Source organism: Bombina bombina, chromosome 5, assembly GCF_027579735.1.
Source record: "Bombina bombina isolate aBomBom1 chromosome 5, aBomBom1.pri, whole genome shotgun sequence".
Classification (NCBI taxonomy): domain Eukaryota; kingdom Metazoa; phylum Chordata; class Amphibia; order Anura; family Bombinatoridae; genus Bombina; species Bombina bombina.
This window is the reverse complement of record NC_069503.1, coordinates 803,007,676-803,026,014: the sequence shown is the minus strand read 5'-3', so window position 1 is coordinate 803,026,014 and position 18,339 is coordinate 803,007,676. Positions and strand designations below refer to the sequence as shown.

Sequence of the window (18,339 nt, the reverse complement as noted above, 5' to 3'; positions counted from 1 at the left end):
CACTGTAGCAATACACCGGTTGCCACTGTAAGCCCTGATGAATATACATCTTCTTTAAGAAAGCCTCCAGCTTTTTGTCCATAGGGTCCTTAAAAGAGCAACTATTCTCAATAGGAATAGTATACCTCTTGGCCAGTGTAGAGATTGTCCCTTCCACCTTGGGGACCGTCTGCCAACACTCCTTAGTCAGTCAACTGGAACATTTTTCTAAAGACTAGAGAGGGTGAAAAAGGAATAAAGGTCTCTCCCATTCCCGGGCAATAATCTCCCTAGCACGGTCTGTCACTGGAAACCCCTCCCAGAGGGTACATCAAAGTATCTATATAATTTGCTAGATTTCTTAGGGTTGACAACGACAGGAGTATCGGAGTCGTCAAAACCTCCTTTAACAAAGCACAGAGGTGTTTAAGCTTGAATCTAAAGTAAATCACTTCAGCACCAGAAGTAGGGATTACACTATCCGAATCTGAGATTTCACCCTATGAGGCTACCAAAGTATCATCCTCTTCCGATTTATGAGAAAGAGCAAATTGGTTAGTCTGTACTGGATCAGAAACCTTACTATCTGATTCTCTAATTTACCTCTTGCGTCTCCTCTGAAGCATGGGGTTGGCAGCTTGCGCCTCCGATACCGCTGAGGATACCTGGGCAGCAATTTCTGCATGCAAATATACTCCTCCAGGAGAATGCGAGGATGGGCACTGCATGGGACATAGATGCATAGATGCAGCTTGGGACGTCTGAGGAGAAAGCTGCGGCATTGCCTGACCAGCATCAACCTGAGAGGGTGGTGGCTCAGTAACAAAAAGTTTATCGTTATACATTAACGTTCTTTCAACACACATAGAACAAAAGGGTAAAGGAGGTTCTACTTGGGTATCTAAACAAAGTCTGCATTCAGCAGAAGGCATCAACTCTTGATTGATATTTTGCATAAAATTGACCACAAGAAAAGGAAGATTTTTTTTTTTACTCTTTTATTTCTAACACTGTCTCTTTAAGGACATCTGTAATAAAATAACGCTCTGAACTTCTGACTTTAACTTCTGTTAGCAGAACTTAAGAAATGAAATGCTCAGATTTTATTTAAAGTTAAACCCCTTTGTCACCTCTACACCTCAGCGTATACTGAGGTGCTTACCTGCCCCCTCGGCAATCCGGTCTATCAAGTGGCTCTTTATCTGACTCTTGGGCCGCATACAGACGCTCCGGAAAACAGTGAAAATGACTATGCACTGAAAGCTGCGCCGAAATGTCAAAAGCGCGCTCTCAGCCAGTAATACCGCCTTAGCAAAAGGACCCGCCTTCTAAAATATGTCAGATGTGGTCCCGTTGCGGCCATTAGTCAAATGAAGTATACGGAGCCTGTTGCTGCATCCATAAAGTACACAATGGGAAAAATTTACCCTACTGTTTGCCCCTTAGACTGTTTCTCTAAGCGGGGTCTCTTTAAAAAAAAAACATACCCCTACTTAGGCACCATTGATTCACCCCAAAACACTGTTCGCACTGAATCACCTCCTCTGAAAGTTATCACACATTGCCTGCTGCCTGCCGTTATCCTGATCCTTAATGCAGGAACTAAGTTCCAATAAAGTGCAATTAGCTCAATGAGTGCCAGTGTTCTTCCATAATAAACAGAGAATGGCACTTACCTGCACCTTTTGCTGTCCGGCAGGAGGACAGCTCACCCGTATTGAGAGGAAGCCGCTCCTCACAGAGACCTGTGAAAACAAGAGAGAACAGTGTAAACCTACTCTGGGTTTCTATACAAGGGCAGCAACCTGTTAGGAAAACGCAGTGAGGCCCTTTTCACAAGTTCCTAACTGCTTGAAAGCTACCACAGCCCTACTGAAGAGACTAACGTGGAGTACAGCTAGACCCAGTCTTGACAGGAAAGATCAGAGCAAACCTGTGCTGGCTTTCAAAATAATAAAATCTTGATAGAAGAAAAAATCTTTTATAGACACCTAACTTCACCTCCTCCTTGCATTGAAGGCTAAGAGAATGACTGGGGATTGTGGGAAGGGGAGTGCTACTTAACAGCTTTGCTCTGGTGCTCTTTGCTGACTCCTGCTGGCCAGGAGTGATATTCCTAACGGTAATTGATTCCGTGGACTTACCATATCTTAGAAAAGAAAACCTTATTTAAAGTTTTGGTTAAAATTTATTTTGCGAATCAGGACACTTAGTTTGTCACAAGTGACACGTAGATTGGGCTCCCACTTTAGTCCCTTGGACAAGTTTTTTTTTTTTTTTTTTTTTTTTTTTTTAATTTCCACACCCCTACTGAAACTATTTGATTTTATTAAGGGAATCAAATTTACTCTGGGATTTGAAGATGAATTACCCCAAGTTTAATCATATTAGTTCAATAGTTTAGTTCAGGTTCTGCATCTGATGAATATTGTCCTGTCTCTGATGCTTTAAAATCGATGTATTTTTAACTTATTTCTCTAAGCCTGAAAAACAGCTTGGAGTGCCGGAGAAAATTTGTAAGAACTTTCCCTTGGAAAAACTTGCTTACCCAGTTTTCTACTCCACCTAAGGTTAATTCTGCAATTACTAGGTTATCAAAGAAGATGATTTTCAACACTGATGAGTGTATCTTCAACAAGGAGCATTTCTTTATCCTCTTCTTGCTTCATTCTCTGTTCTCAAAGCTACAGATGGTCTGCTAATTTTCCTTATATCATGCCTGAAAATTAGAATGTTTCACCTAGTCATTCAGATCTTAAAGTTACTTATTTTTGTCTCTCTGCTGCTTCTGAGAAGTTGGAGTTGAACGTCAAGTCTATGGTCTCTTCTAATTTGGTTAGGAGAGCCCTGTGGATTCTTCATTCAGAGGCTGATCCTGGCTCCAAAGCTAATCTGCTAAATCTACTTTTTGAAGAGGGTATGTTTTTTGGAAAGCAAATGGATCTCTTGATATCTAAGAGAACAAGAGCCCCTTTCTTCACTGTCTTCTAGAGGCCATAGAGGTCCCTCTTATGTTCATAAATAACTCAATATCAACATAACAAAGCCTCTTCACGTCAAGACTTCTTTCGATCACAAGGGTAGATCTGGTTTTTAGGCCAGAGGCAGGGGACGTGGCATCCCTTTCATTCCAAGAAGCAATGATGGCGTGCAGTCCCATCGATCTTCTCCATTCACGGTACTATCTGGATTTCATCAAGAAATTATGTCTTCTCTTGGTGAGTTTTCCACTCCCCCAGAGATCCTGCAAACTTAAAGGCTATTCAGTAGTTTATTAGCAAACTTCTAAACGTTATTCAAGAGGTTACTGTTCAAGCACATGGCATAGGGGTTTACTCTCCTCTCTTTCTGGTGAAAAAGACAAATCTTGGTGGCCTGTTCTCGATCTTTGGGTTCTAAATACATTTCTAAAGGTTCAGAAATTCAAGATAGAATCTGTTCTCTAAATCATCAATCTGATTCCTCCAAGGGCCTATCTTGTATCCGTAAGATTTCAAGCAAGCTTATTTTCATATTCCTGTTGCAGAGTCCCACAGAAAGTTCCTGACTTTTTCAGTTGAAAGCAGTCAATTCCAGTTTTCAGCGCTTCCCTAAGGAATTTCTACCTCTCCAAGGGTATTCACAAAGGTCTTAGTTCATCTCATGGCAGAATTGTGTGTCAAGGGGTTATTTGTCATTCACTATCTGGACGATATCCTCCATCTGGCCGACTCATTAGAGGAAGCCTGTGTTAACAGGGAAATATTGATTCGGTTTCTTGAAGATCATGGTTGGCGCATACATTTCCAAAAGAGTCAACTAGTTTCCTCTCATAACTTGGTGTTTCTGGGTGCTCACTTCAACATTTTGAGGGACTGTCTGTTTTCCAGATGATCGTATCCATTACTTAAGAAAATACTTCCAAGGTTTTCGTCATATCAAGCACCTGACAGCCCGTCATTGGATGAGACTACTAGGACATATTTGCAAGGCAGCTACATGGTCTTCCTTACATAATTTTTTTTTTAAAATTCTACCATTTGGATGTTTTAGCTTCTTCCAGGGCAGCTTTTTGTAGGAAAGTCCTTCAGGTGGCTGTTTCTGGCTATTCATTTTTTGTATTTTATATTTTTTTCTGCATTTAAAAAAACAAAAACTAATCATCCAATGTATTTGGAACAGTATAAGTTTGTCCCCTTCCAGATTATTTGTGGGCTTCACAGCTTAACTGTATTGTGGACTCTTACTACCGGTATGAAAAAGAACCTAATTTACACTGACCTGATAAATTCATTTCTTTCATGGTGGTGAGAGTCTACAATCCCCCACCCACCCAACTTTTTTCAATTGTAATTTGTTTATTTTCTGGTGGCAATTAGAGTATGCACCTCCTTTGTTTCATGTTCCTGATTGTGCTCTTATATTCTTTTCCTACAGTCTTTTCTGGCTTCGCTTAACGTGAGACTAGTTTCCAATATAGTGGAAGGTGTTTTTAGGGCTCTTGGACTTTTGTGATCCTTGCCTCCTCCCAGTGGCCAGGAGTATAACTCCCAGGAGAAATGGCTGGTGTACTCTCACCACCATAAAAAGAAATTTATCAAGTAAGCATAAATTGGTATTCTTCCCCCTACCCTTATGTTTACTTCTTTGGTAGTTAGTGAGGGCTACTAGTTTTAGCATTGAGAAAAAAAAATTAAATCATTATTCCACCTTTTTGGTATATAAGTGGATTCTCCTATGAAGATGCATCTTATAGCAAATGAAAATCGTTGGGCTTTGGAATTCTGTCAGTCTCAAAGTATCTCATCTTTATTGTTGAGCGGCATTAAGGGTAATGAGTAATATAATCAAGTTATAGGAAGTATGTTTTTCTTTTTTTCAGGTGGCAGTGCACCACACAGTGTGGTTTATCAAAATGAAGAAGGCAAATGGGTGACTGATCTTGCATACTATAAATCTTTTGATAATGAAATTCCCAGCTTTTCTGGAGAAGTACTTAATGAGGAAGATTTTGTTGAAGGAGGTAAGTAATGAAATATTTTTTATTTAATTTGTGATGTAGACTTTTTTTTTAAATTTACCTATCAACATCAATACACATACATATATACACACACACACACACACACACACATATTAGTAGTCAACCCAAGGTATTGATCTAGACGCATTTTGGTATATTTCATGTCACTGTTTCCCGCCAAATGCGATCATATAAATTTTGGGGTTCTCACTGAAATTTACACACAACTACTGCAGTCATAACACAAATGATTATAAAAGCTTCTCTGGGGTCCCCATTTTTCAGAAACATCAGACATGCGTGACTTTGCCATTGTTTTTGGCAATTAAAATATCCCTTATTTCCGCTGTGCACCACACTTCGGAAATTCCTGGTAGTAAAGGGTTAATTTTAGATTATTTTTTTGTGTTTGTAGGTAATGTTCCTCGAAGACCCACCTCCCTGACCCAATATGTAGGGTTTCATTTTTTTTATTTTTAATTGTTACAAAACATTTCTTAATGTATGTAGAACCCTCTTCTCCCCTCCCTCGCCCCTTTCCATAGTGCAGAGAACCTATAATTCCCCTTCCCTCACTAAACATTTTCTTTTATACAAGTGTCGATGCCCAAATTTCAAGTGCCCTATAAAACCCCTCCCACATCTGATAACTAGTGTTGTCTTTGCTAAATAATGAAGTTGATCCAGATGTTAAACTATAAGAAGGGGTTCTCTGACTGAATTGAGGCCCTCAGAGTGCTGCTGTTTAACAGAGAGATGTATTGGGCAGTGTCAAAATTTCTACCTTTATTGGGAGCTAGTCACAAGCCTGACACAGGTGTCACAGGGACATGTTTCTTTCATGTAATTGGCAAGAGTCCATGAGCTAGTGACGTATGGGATATACAATCCTACCAGGAGGGGCAAAGTTTCCCAAACCTCAAAATGCCTATAAATACACCTCTCACCACACCCACAATTCAGTTTAACGAATAGCCAAGTAGTGGGGTGATAAAGAAAGGAGTAAAAAGCATCAACAAAGGCATTTGGAAATAATTGTGCTTTATACAAAAAAAATCATAACCACCATAAAAAGGGTGGGCCTCATGGACTCTTGCCAATATGAAAGAAATTAATTTATCAGTTAAGTTCTTACATAAATGTTTTTTTTGTCTCCTTATCTTTGGACATTGGTATACTCCTATTCTATTTCCTCTGCTGATATGTTTCTGCACTGGTTTGGCTTTCTACTGGATTCAATGTTATCTTCCAGTAGTTGGGAGACTATGCCTGTTGAGCTATTAAAGTATGTCTTTGATTGTACTATGTAGCTTAGGGACAATATTATTTATTTATTAATTTAGTATAGCTCCATTAAATTTTTAATGTTTTCTTACCCTTTTTAAATTTTTTTTGTGAGCTTATTCTATCGTCGTCTCCCTGAGTCCCAGTGTTACCTTGTGTCCCTTAGTTTGCTGGTAATTCTGAGGCATATCGTCTTCTAGCTGATGGTGTCACTTTCATTTTCTCTGGGCAAGTGGAGCTGATGTGCACTACTTTGTTGCAAACAAAACATTTGTGGGTATCCCCCTGCCTAGGTTCAGCACTCACCCCTTCTATCCTAGAGGGAACGGACACATTAAATAAGGGCACAGCAGGCTTGGCGAATACGGTAGTAAAACAACTCCCTTAGCAAAGACTTTTGTTGTATTCACTGGTGACCTATTTACTGTGTTAAAATCTGCCAGCTCACATGCCTCCAAAGCTTCGGATTAGCCACTGCTCCAAGAATTTTCACAAAGGTGCTAGGGTCCCTTCTAGCGGTTCTAAGACCAAGGGGCATTGCAGTAGTACCTTACTTGGACGACATTCTAATACAAGCGTCGTCCCTGTCAAAAGCAAAGGCTCATACGGACATCGTTCTAGCCTTTCTCAGATCTCACGGATGGAAGGTGAACAAAGAAAAAAGTTCTCTGTCCCCGTCGACAAGAGTTCCCTTCTTGGGAACAATAATAGATTCCTTAGAAATGAGGATTTTTCTGACAGAGGTCAGAAAATCAAAACTTCTAAGCTCTTGTCAAGTGCTTCATTCTGTTCCTCGTCCTTCCATAGCGCAGTGCATGGAAGTAGTAGGATTGATGGTTGCAACAATGGACATAGTTCCTTTTGCACGAATTCATCTAAGACCATTACAACTGTGCATGCTCAAACAGTGGAATGGGGATTATACAGACTTGTCTCCAATGATTCAAGTAGATCAAAAGACCAGAGATTCACTCCGTTGGTGGCTAACCCTGGACCATCTGTCCCAGGGAATGAGCTTCCGCAGACCAGAGTGGGTCATTGTCACGACCGACGCCAGTCTAGTGGGCTGGGGCGCGGTCTGGGAATCCCTGAAAGCTCAGGGTCTATGGTCTCAGAGCTTGGCCTCAACTAGCAAAGGCCAAATTCATAAGGTTCCAATCAGACAACATGACGACCGTTGCATATATCAATCATCAGGGGGGAACAAGGAGTTCCCTGGCGATGAAAGAAGTGACCAAAATAATTCAATGGGCGGAGGATCACTCCTGCCACTTGTCTGCGATCCACATCCCAGGAGTGGAAAATTGGGAAGCGGATTTTCTGAGTCGTCAGACATTCCATCCGGGGGAGTGGGAACTCCATCCGGAAATCTTTGCCCAGTTATCTCAATTATGGGGCATTCCAGACATGGATCTGATGGCGTCTCGTCAGAACTTCAAGGTTCCTTGCTACGGGTCCAGATCCAGGGATCCCAAGGCAACTCTAGTAGATGCACTAGTAGCACCTTGGACCTTCAACCTAGCTTATGTATTCCCACCGTTTCCTCTCATTCCCAGGCTGGTAGCCAGGATCAATCAGGAGAGGGCCTCAGTGATCTTGATAGCTCCTGCGTGGCCACGCAGGACTTGGTATGCAGACCTGGTGAATATGTCATCGGCTCCACCATGGAAGCTACCTTTGAGACAGGACCTTCTTGTTCAGGGTCCATTCGAACATCCAAATCTGGTCTCCCTCCAACTGACGGCTTGGAGATTGAACGCTTGATTCTATCAAAGCGTGGGTTTTCAGATTCTGTTATAGATACTCTGGTTCAGGCCAGAAAACCTGTAACTAGAAAAATTTACCATAAAATATGGAAAAAATATATCTGTTGGTGTGAATCCAAAGGATTCCCATGGAATAAGATAAAAGTTCCTAAGATTCTCTCCTTTCTACAAGAAGGTTTGGAGAAAGGATTATCTGCAAGTTCTCTAAAGGGACAGATCTCTGCTTTATCTGTCTTACTACACAAAAGACTGGCAGCTGTGCCAGATGTTCAAGCATTTGTTCAGGCTCTGGTTAGGATCAAGCCTGTTTACAGACCTTTGACTCCTCCCTGGAGTCTAAATCTAGTTCTTTCAGTTCTCCAAGGGGTTCCGTTTGATCCTTTACATTCCATAGATATTAAGTTACTATCTTGGAAAGTTTTGTTTTTAGTTGCAATTTCTTCTGCTAGAAGAGTTTCAGAGTTATCTGCTCTGCAGTGTTTTCCGCCCTATCTGGTGTTCCATGCAGATAAGGTGGTTTTGCGTACTAAGCCTGGTTTTCTTCCAAAGGTTGTTTCTAACAAGAATATTAACCAGGAGATAGTTGTACCTTCTTTATGTCCGAATCCAGTTTCAAAGAAGGAACGTTTGTTACACAATTTGGACGTAGTCCGTGCTCTAAAATTCTATTTAGAGGCTACAAAAGATTTCAGACAAACATCTTCTTTGTTTGATGTCTATTCTGGTAAAAGGAGAGGTCAAAAAGCGACTTCTACCTCTCTTTCCTTTTGGCTTAAAAGCATCATCCGATTGGCTTATGAGACTACCGGATGGCAGCCTCCTGAAAGAATCACAGCTCACTCCACTAGGGCTGTGGCTTCCACATGGGCCTTCAAGAACGAGGCTTCTGTTGACCAGATATGTAAGGCAGTGACTTGGTCTTCACTGCACACTTTTGCCAAATTTTACAAATTTGATACTTTTGCTTCTTCGGAGGCTATTTTTGGGAGAAAGGTTTTGCAAGCCGTGGTGCCTTCTGTTTAGGTAACCTGATTTGCTCCCTCCCTTCATCCGTGTCCTAAAGCTTTGGTATTGGTTCCCACAAGTAAGGATGACGCTGTGGACCGGACACACCAATGTTGGAGAAAACAGAATTTATGCTTACCTGATAAATTACTTTCTCCAACGGTGTGTCCGGTCCACGGCCCGCCCTGGTTTTTTTTTTTTTTTGAAAATAATTTTTTATTAAAGTTAAAGCATATATCATCACAACAAGGACTCGCCCTAAGGCCAAAGTTACAACAAAGCGAGTAATACATTGTCTATACAAAGGCATTATTGAGAAAGCAATATGCACATACAGCAAGAGAAAATACATTTCAAATCTGGTTATGAAGATAGACAGTATCTTAGGCGAGATAGAATAAAACTTCATTTTATATTATATTGTCAGCGTATGAACTCCACATTCTAACAGTATTTTACCTAAGACCAAAATAACAGCCTGTGGAGGGTTAGCATAAATATCAGCCACTCTTGGGCCGAGATATATAGGGGGAAGGGGGATATTCAGCGGGTAAGCACCGCTATACGCATAGGGAAAGGGGTGGGGGGACGGAGCCATATATAAATGTAAGTAGCATATGGTACCTGGTGTGGACTCATAGGTACCCAATCGTAGAGACCGTAGGTCTGGTAGCTGGGTTACTAAAAAGCCAAATGAGATAGGCCTTGGGAAGTTAGTCTACTTAGGAGTAGATAGTGGGGTAGAGTAACATCTTAACATAAAATGGAGTAACTAGATAGTGGCCAAAGGCTGCTCTGCTAATTCATTCATGGAGACCCAAACATAACATGCATAAACTATAAAGAAATGTATACATGTCACGATAATAGCAATCTACATAGGTGTTCAGGACTGATCTAAAGAGTAACGAAACAGGCAATATATGAACTTATCCAAACATTGCTTATCAAACTTGCCTACTAGCTGAAGTGGAGTATGATAGAAAATATACATTTCCATATAACATTTGAGAAGATAGTAAACAGTTTAGTAACGATGAGTAACATTTGAACATATAATAAACACATTATATATGTAGTACACAACATAACCTGCAAGGAGGTAAGGCAATTTATAGAATCCCTTTGACAGTAGTATATAGTAGTACTAATTGGGACGGGATAGTACTATGTACAAACTTCTCTGAGTTAGACCTTAAGAGGATTAGTTGTAATCGCGCTAAGTGAGTAATATGTTAGACCTGTTATTATGTATCTGGTGGCGTTCATTCAGGAAAATCGACTAGTTGAGAGAAAGGACTAGACATACAAACAACAATGCTCTGCTACACTAATTTCTTAACAGTTCAAGGCTTCAGGCATAAAAGCAATATAACCTGGACAGACAAAACTAACCTCTCTCCTATCAAGATATGCAGAAAGGTATATTGCACCTCCAGTGTAGGCTTATTAATAAGATTGGATATTGCAGGAGATATAGGTAGGGTGTGCATGGATAGACCCTCTGTGTGCTTCTAGTTAGGTGTTAGCTAGAAATGCTGTATATGCATAGTTATCCGTTCCAAGCTAGTAAGCCTGTGGCAGGAGAGGGGTGCGGAACTATCCGATATTAACTGTTAGTATTTAGGCTTAGGGTGTCACCTGATGAAATCCATAGTAAATATGTAATCATAGATAGTGCAGCAGGTGACATGTCCTATGTGAAGAATAGCCTAAGCTAGTGGATATCCAAAATGGGGGCAGGTTTTATACTTAAGATTAAATACATGCAGTGAATACACTTGTTCAGGATAAATGTCACAGACATAGGGAGGGATTCGTATAAAATCACATACCCTGTAGAGGAGTCCCGGTTAAGTATATAGAGATTTAGAGGCAACTGCACGCATATGCAGAACACATTATGTCCAACATACCAGACGTGTTTGTGTTTAGGACGGTAATAAGATAATTAACTCACAACTATGCGCTGCATGGGGAGTAGCAAGAGGTGTGATTAGAGGGATGGAAATGCCACCTTACAGGGCAGTATAATATATGGGAGAGACTATGTAAGAAGCTAGAATATATGTATTATACATATCCCCTCACATAATAGCAGATACAAGAGTATTATCAAACGCCTTCTGGGGATGTGACAAGGCACAGGTTCCTGCTGAACAGATGAAAGCTGCCCTGAATTTTTACAGAAGCTAAGTCTGGCATATAGCTATTAAGACCTACACTCTTGTGAGAGAAAGGAGAAGGGACAGAAATTGAGGTGTCATGATTCCCCCTTCTACATTAACATAATGAGGCAACTCAAGTGTCACTTGTGACATAGGGATAAATGTAGAAACTTGGGAATAAAATAAGAACAATCTAAGAGTCTCATTTAATGCTGTGTGATCTAGCTACACCATAGTAATAAAAATAGTTTCATTTGCATACCTAACTAGTATAATGACTAACGATAAACTGTTCAGATAACAGGCATAGAATAAACAGTTGTACTACCCTCTAATATGAGAAACATATAGGTATGAATATACGAAGTAAGAGACAGGAATCTCAACATTAGATATATAACAGAAACCAATTTTTTTTGACAAATAAATTATTTTATATATATATCATATGTTAAACAGTAATAGAAGATAACTCACAAACGATACACAACACTTGTCTAAATTATTACAGAGCTGGCCTGATAAACGTTCCTCAACATGAGAGACAAACAATATATCAAGTGTGGCTTCATTGTCATTTAGTTCCAATAAGCCGCCATGTACGTAATAGTCATCCCAAAATGAAGGAAAAAAAAAAAAGAATAACAAAAAGGTCTCATGACAGTTGCAGCTGTTGACGTTTGCGAGCTGAAGCATTGTTACATCTTACCCGATGCCTAGCTTAAACGATGTCTTTAGAAAAGTCATAGAAGCCAGAGATCCTGACATCATTCTAGCCAGAAGATCACATATGTGTAGTAGTACTGTGGTATCTGCCTGAACTCTTGTATGTGGAAAGGTGTCTGCCGCTGCGCCCCTTTGTCGTGCTGGTCCTGCTCCTATGCTCATCTGATTCCTCTGGCTCTCTGGATCGCGACTGTACCTGGTGGATCCCATCGAGTACTCATAGGATGCCTTATCTGGAACTGGATCGACTGTGCTCAAGACATGCTGGCCCATCCATGTAAGTTGTACGGTATGAGCTAGATTAAAATGTAGAACAGTCCTGATGTAGCCTTGATCAGCTGTGCATGCTTGTGACTTCATGATCCGCAAAGACCTTAGTGGAAGTACTGCGAAGCTCCTAACTGTTGTCCCCTCCTTAGAACTTTTTGTTACCTGCTCAGCGGCGAGTGGCACATTCTGATCTTGAGGTATAAACCTCGATGAAGCAGTGTAGCCAGTAGGTCGAGGGGATTGAGTAGATGAGGCTTGTATATGTTCCGGTGCTTTCACTTTCGGCGTGATTTCTGGTGTCATGATATCCAGCGTCTTGCTGACTGTACCCCACATTGCTGTTGCTAAGGTATCCGATAGACCTGAATAGCAGTGATCTAATTGTCGATCCAAGTCCTGTAGTAGCACAAGTAACATCCCGTGAGCCTCCTCCATATTTGCTATGAGCTGTGTGTTATAATGTGGAAAGTTAACTACTATATTCGGCGCACCAGGAGAGGGTGTCAAAAAGCCTACGTATCAAGGCCTCAGCAGTTTAGACAGGACAAATACTAGATGATTATCGCCGAGTTGGGTATTTTCTTGCTCAGCGAGCTTCTATGTAGATGGCTGAACAATTTTCCGCAGCTTTTACTGTTTGATTAAAGGAAAAGTTCAAAGCTTTAACATCTCATAATAGAGAGCACTGAATTTGCGTCCTCTCCCGGCGCTCCGCCCTGGTTTTTTAATCAGGTCTGATGAATTATTTTCTCTAACTACAGTCACCACGGTACCATATGGTTTCTCCTATATTTTCCTCCGGTCCGTCGGTCGAATGACTGGGGTGGGCGGAGCCTAGGAGGGACTATATGGCCAGCTTTGCTGGGACTCTTTGCCATTTCCTGTTGGGGAAGAGAGATTCCCACAAGTAAGGATGACGCCGTGGACCGGACACACCGTTGGAGAAAGTAATTTATCAGGTAAGCATAAATTCTGTTTTCTCTTTCTAGTCGAAGTTGTGCCAGCTCTAGCTGATATTCTCTTTCAGTTTGTCTCAGCTACAGAAGCATGCCTCTTTGTTGCTAGAACTTGGCATTCAGCTGCAGCAGCCTGTTCCTGGTACTTAAGAATTAGCTGTATCCTTAAGTTTGGGTCTGCTTAATCCACATGCTTTTAACACAGTTTGCAAATAACAGTCCAGGGGATCTCCAGAGCTTAGTGAATTACTCCTACAACGGCAGTTGTTTGCCCTGACACTGCTTCCTCACTTGGGCTGTTTGTGGATCCATTCTGCTTCATGTGTGTCATATTCCATTAGGGCGTGGACCAGACTGTCCTTAGTTTTCCCACGGAAGTGAAGATCTCTCTCCTGGGATAACAGTGCCATCATTTCCTTGGTCTCCTGCTGGTATGCCTCCATAGTAAAAAATAGAAAAGAAAAACAGGGAATGGGTATGGGACTGTTTGCAGTGTGTTACTATATAATAGACTTAGTTTTAACCTTTTTTTTTTTTTTTTTTTTTTACTGGCATTTTCATACTAGAATCCACAATGCACTCAAATCTAATAAATACAATTTATTTCATGTAATTGGCAAGAGTCCATGAGCTAGTGAAGTATGGCATATACAATCCTACCAGGAGGGGCAAAGTTTCCCAAACCTCAAAATACCTATAAATACACCCCTCACCACACCCACAATTCAGTTTTACAAACTTTGCCTCCTATGGAGTTGGTGAAGTAAGTTTGTGCTTGATTTCTATGATTTCTTCTATGATAAGCGCTTCTAAGCATTTTGAAGCCCAATTCCTCTGAGTACAGTGTTTGTCAGAGGGATGTGAAGGGAGTATTGCCTATTGATTTTATGGTTTTCCTCGCGGGAAATCTTTTCAAATGTTCTCTGTTATCGGTCGTAGGGATTAATCTTACCTCCCTTTCTCTTGTAAGGTGTATCCAGTCCACGGGTTCATCCATTACTTGTGGGATATTCTCCTTCCCAACAGGAAGTTGCAAGAGGACACCGACAGCAGAGCTGTCTATATAGCTCCTCCCCTAACTGCCACCCCCAGTCATTCTCTTGCAACTCTCGACAAGAAAGGAAGCATCAAGAGATATGTGGTGACTTAGTGTAGTTTTACCTTCAATCAAGAGTTTGTTATTTTTAAACGGTACCAGCGTTGTACTGTTTTACTCTCAGGCAGAAATTAGAAGAGGAGTTCTGCCTGGAGGTTTGCTGATCTTAGCGGTTTGTAACTAAGGTCCACTGCTGTTCTCACACATAACTGAAGAGTATGGGACAACTTCAGTTGGGGGAACGGTCTGCATATTACCTGCTTTGAGGTATGTTCAGTATTTTTATTTTTAGAGAGATGAAATGAGTTCTAGAAAATGCTGACAGAGCCTTGTGTATATTGAGGTAAGCCTGATGCAGTGATTTAAAAGCAACTGGGATCATGCTTACAAAACAGGGTAATACTCATGTTATTACTTATATTGCTTAGTGACAAAACGTTTACATGACTCATAAATAGGACATTTTTTTCTCTGAGGGAGATAACTCTTTATTTGGGGCCTAGTTTCCACATGGCTAATCAGATACTCCTAGGAGTACTTTCTTAAGGCCCCTCTGGCATCCAGTACATGGTGGGAGGGGCCTATTTTAGCGCTCTAAATGCGCAGTTTTAATTCAGACTGAGACATCCAGCTTCCCTAGAGGAGTCCTCTGACACCTGAGGACCATTACAAGGGGTTTATTTCTGCACAAAATCGTATTTGAGGGCAGGTAGGAGCCTCAGCAGAGCTGTGGCAGGGTGCTAAACTGTCTTAACGTTTTTTTAAGGGGTTAATCATCCATTTGCAAGTGGGTGCAATGCTGCTTTAGTCCCTTACACACACTGTAAACATTTCAAAGACTTTACTATATTTTTTCACTGTTTTTCAGTTTAAGTGCTAGTTTTTTTCTCTTAAAGGCACAGTAATGTTTTTGTTTAATTGCTGTTTTACCTTTATTAAAGTGTTTTCCAAGCTTGCTTGTCTCATTACTAGTTTGTTAAACATGTCTGACATAGAGGAAACTCCTTGTTCAATATGTTCAGAAGCCATGGTGGAACCCCCTCTTAGAATGTGTACCAAATGTACTGAAATTTCTATAAACTTTAAAGACCATATTATGGCGTTTAAAGATTTATCTCCAGGGGGTTCTCTGACTGAAAAAAGGGAGATTATGCCATCTAGCTCTCCCCATGTGTCAGAACTTATAACTCCCACTCAAGTGACGCCAAGTACATCTAGCGCATCTAATTCTTTTACCTTACAGGAAATGGCGGCAGTTATGAATAATACCCTCACAGAGGTATTGTCCAAACTGCCAGGCTTACAAGGAAAGCGAGACAGCTCTGGGGCTAGAACTAATACAGAGCTTTCTGACGCTTTAATGCCTGTGTCCGATATACCCTCACAATACTCAGAAGCCGAGGCAGGTGAGCTTCTATCTGTGGGTGACATTTCAGACTCAGGGAAGGCGCTACTTCAGTCTGATTCTGAAATGACAGCGTTTAAATTTAAGCTTGAACCCCTCCGCTTATTGCTTAGGGAGGTTTTAGTGACTCTGAATGACTGTGACCCCATTGTGGTTCCAGAGAAATTGTGTAAAATGGACAAATACTTTGCAGTGCCTGTTTACACTGATGTTTTTCCAGTGCCAAAGAGGTTTTCGGAAATTATTACTAAGGAATGGGATAGACCAGGTGTGCCGTTCTCTCCCCCTCCTGCTTTCAAAAAGATGTTTCCCATAGATGCCGCCATGCGGGACTCGTGGCAGACGGTCCCTAAGGTGGAGGGAGCAGTCTCTACCCTAGCTAAGCGTACAACTATCCCCGTCGAGGACAGTTGTGCTTTCCTAGATCCTATGGATAAAAAATTGGAGGGTCTCCTTAAGAAAATTTTTATACATCAAGGTTTTATTCTGCAGCCTCTTGCATGCATAGCCCCAGTTACTGCTGCAGCGGCTTTTTGGTTCGAGTCTCTTGAGGAGGCTCTGCAGGAAGAGACCCCGTTAGACGATATTCTAGACTGGATTAACGCTCTTAAATTAGCTAATTCCTTTATTTCTGACGCCGTTTTTCAGTTAACCAAACTAACGGCTAAGAATTCCGGTTTTGCCATTTTGGCGCGTAGGGCGCTATGGCTTAAGTCCTGGTCAGCAGACTTTACTTCAAAGTCTAAACTTCTTAACATCCCCTTCAAGGGACAGACCCTATTTGGGCCTGGTCGGAAGGAGATCATTTCTGATATTACTGGAGGAAAAGGTCACGCCCTTCCTCAGGATAGGTCCAATAAGTTAAGGACCAAACAGAATAATTTTCATTCTTTTCGAAACTTCAAGAGTGGCACAGCTTCAACTTCCTCTAATGCAAAACAAGAGGGAAATTTCGCCCAGTCCAAACCAGTCTGAAGACCTAACCAGGCTTGGAACAAGAGGAAGCAGGCCAAGAAACCTGCTTCTAAGACAGCATGAAGGAGTAGCCCCCGATCCGGGACCGGATCTAGTGGGGGGCAGACTATCTCTCTTCGCCCAGGCTTGGGTAAGAGACGTCCAGGATCCCTGGGCGCTAGAGATTGTTTCCCAGGGATATCTTCTGGAATTCAAAGGGTCATCTCCAAAGGGGAGATTTCATCTCTCACAACTATCTGTAAACCAGATAAAAAGAGAGGCATTCTTACATTGCGTTCAAGACCTACTGGTTATGGGAGTGATCCACCCAGTTCCAAGAGAGGAACAGGGGCTGGGTTTCTATTCAAACCTGTTTATAGTTCCCAAAAAAGAGGGAACTTTCAGACCTATCTTGGATCTCAAAATCCTAAACAAATTTCTCAGGGTCCCATCCTTCAAGATGGAGACTATTCGAACCATCCTCCCTATGATCCAGGAGGATCAATATATGACTACAGTGGACTTATAGGATGCTTTTCTCCACATTCCGATTCACAGAGATCATCATTAGTTCCTCAGGTTCGCCTTCCTAGACCGGCATTACCAGTTTGTGGCTCTTCCCTTCAGGTTAGCCATGGCACCAAGAATCTTTACGAAGGTTCTAGGGTCCCTTCTGGCGGTTCTAAGGCCGCGGGGCATAGCAGTAGCCCCTTATCTAGATGACATTCTGATTCAGGCGTCGACTCTTCAAATCGCCAAGTCCTATACGGACATTGTTCTGGCCTTTCTGAGGTCTCATGTGTGGAAAGTGAACATAGAAAAGAGTTCTCTCTCTCCTCTCACAAGAGTTTCCTTCCTAGGAACTCTAATAGATTCAGTAGAAATTAATTTTTTTCTGACAGAAGTCAGGATATCAAAGCTTCTAACCTCTTGCCGTGCTCTTCATTCCACTTCTCGGCCGTCAGTGGCTCAGTGTATGGAAATGAATGGCCTAATGGTAGCGGCAATGGACATAGGTCCGTTTGCCCGCCTATATCTCAGACCACTGCAGCTTTGCATGCTCAACCAGTGGAATGGGGACTACACAGATTTGTCTCCTCTGTTAGATCTGGATCAAGAGACCAGGGATTCTCTTCTCTGGTGGTTATCTCGGGTCCATCTGTCCAGGGGAATGAGTTTCCACAGGCCAGAGTGGACTATAGTGACGACAGATGCCAGCCTTCTGGGCTGGGGCGCAGTCTGGAACTCCCTGAAGGCTCGGGGTTCGTGGACTCAGGAGGAAGCCCTCCTTCCGATAAACATTCTGGAACTAAGAGCGATATTGAATGCTCTTCAGGCTTGGCCTCAACTAGCTGTGGCCAAGTTCATCAGATTTCAGTCGGACAATATCACGACTGTAGCCTATATCAACCATCAGGGGGGAACAAGGAGTCCCCTGGCCATAATGGAGGTTTCAAAGATAATTCTATGGGCAGAGATTCACTCTTGCCATCTCTCAGCTATCCATATCCCAGGAGTAGAGAACTGGGAGGCGGATTTTCTAAGTCGGCAGACTTTTCATCCGAGGGAGTGGGAGCTCCATCCGGAGGTATTTGCCCAGCTGATTCATCTCTGGGGCAAACCAGAACTGGATCTGATGGCGTCTGGTCAGAACGCCAAGCTTCCTCGTTACGGGTCCAGGTCAAGGGATCCCCAGGCAATGCTGATAGATGCTCTAGCAGTGCCCTG

The 18,339-nt window shown here is 41.9% G+C and overlaps 1 protein-coding gene across 1 annotated transcript in view; it reads left to right on the top strand.

Annotated features, from left to right (window-relative positions):
* Positions 1 to 18,339, top strand: part of CEP192 (centrosomal protein 192) — a 1,162,204-nt gene that overhangs the window by 283,974 nt on the left and 859,891 nt on the right. Inside the window, exon 11 of the mRNA XM_053715857.1 lies at positions 4,841 to 4,981. Coding sequence (XP_053571832.1) covers positions 4,841 to 4,981 — 141 coding nt within the window. The remainder of the gene's footprint in view (positions 1 to 4,840; positions 4,982 to 18,339) is intronic.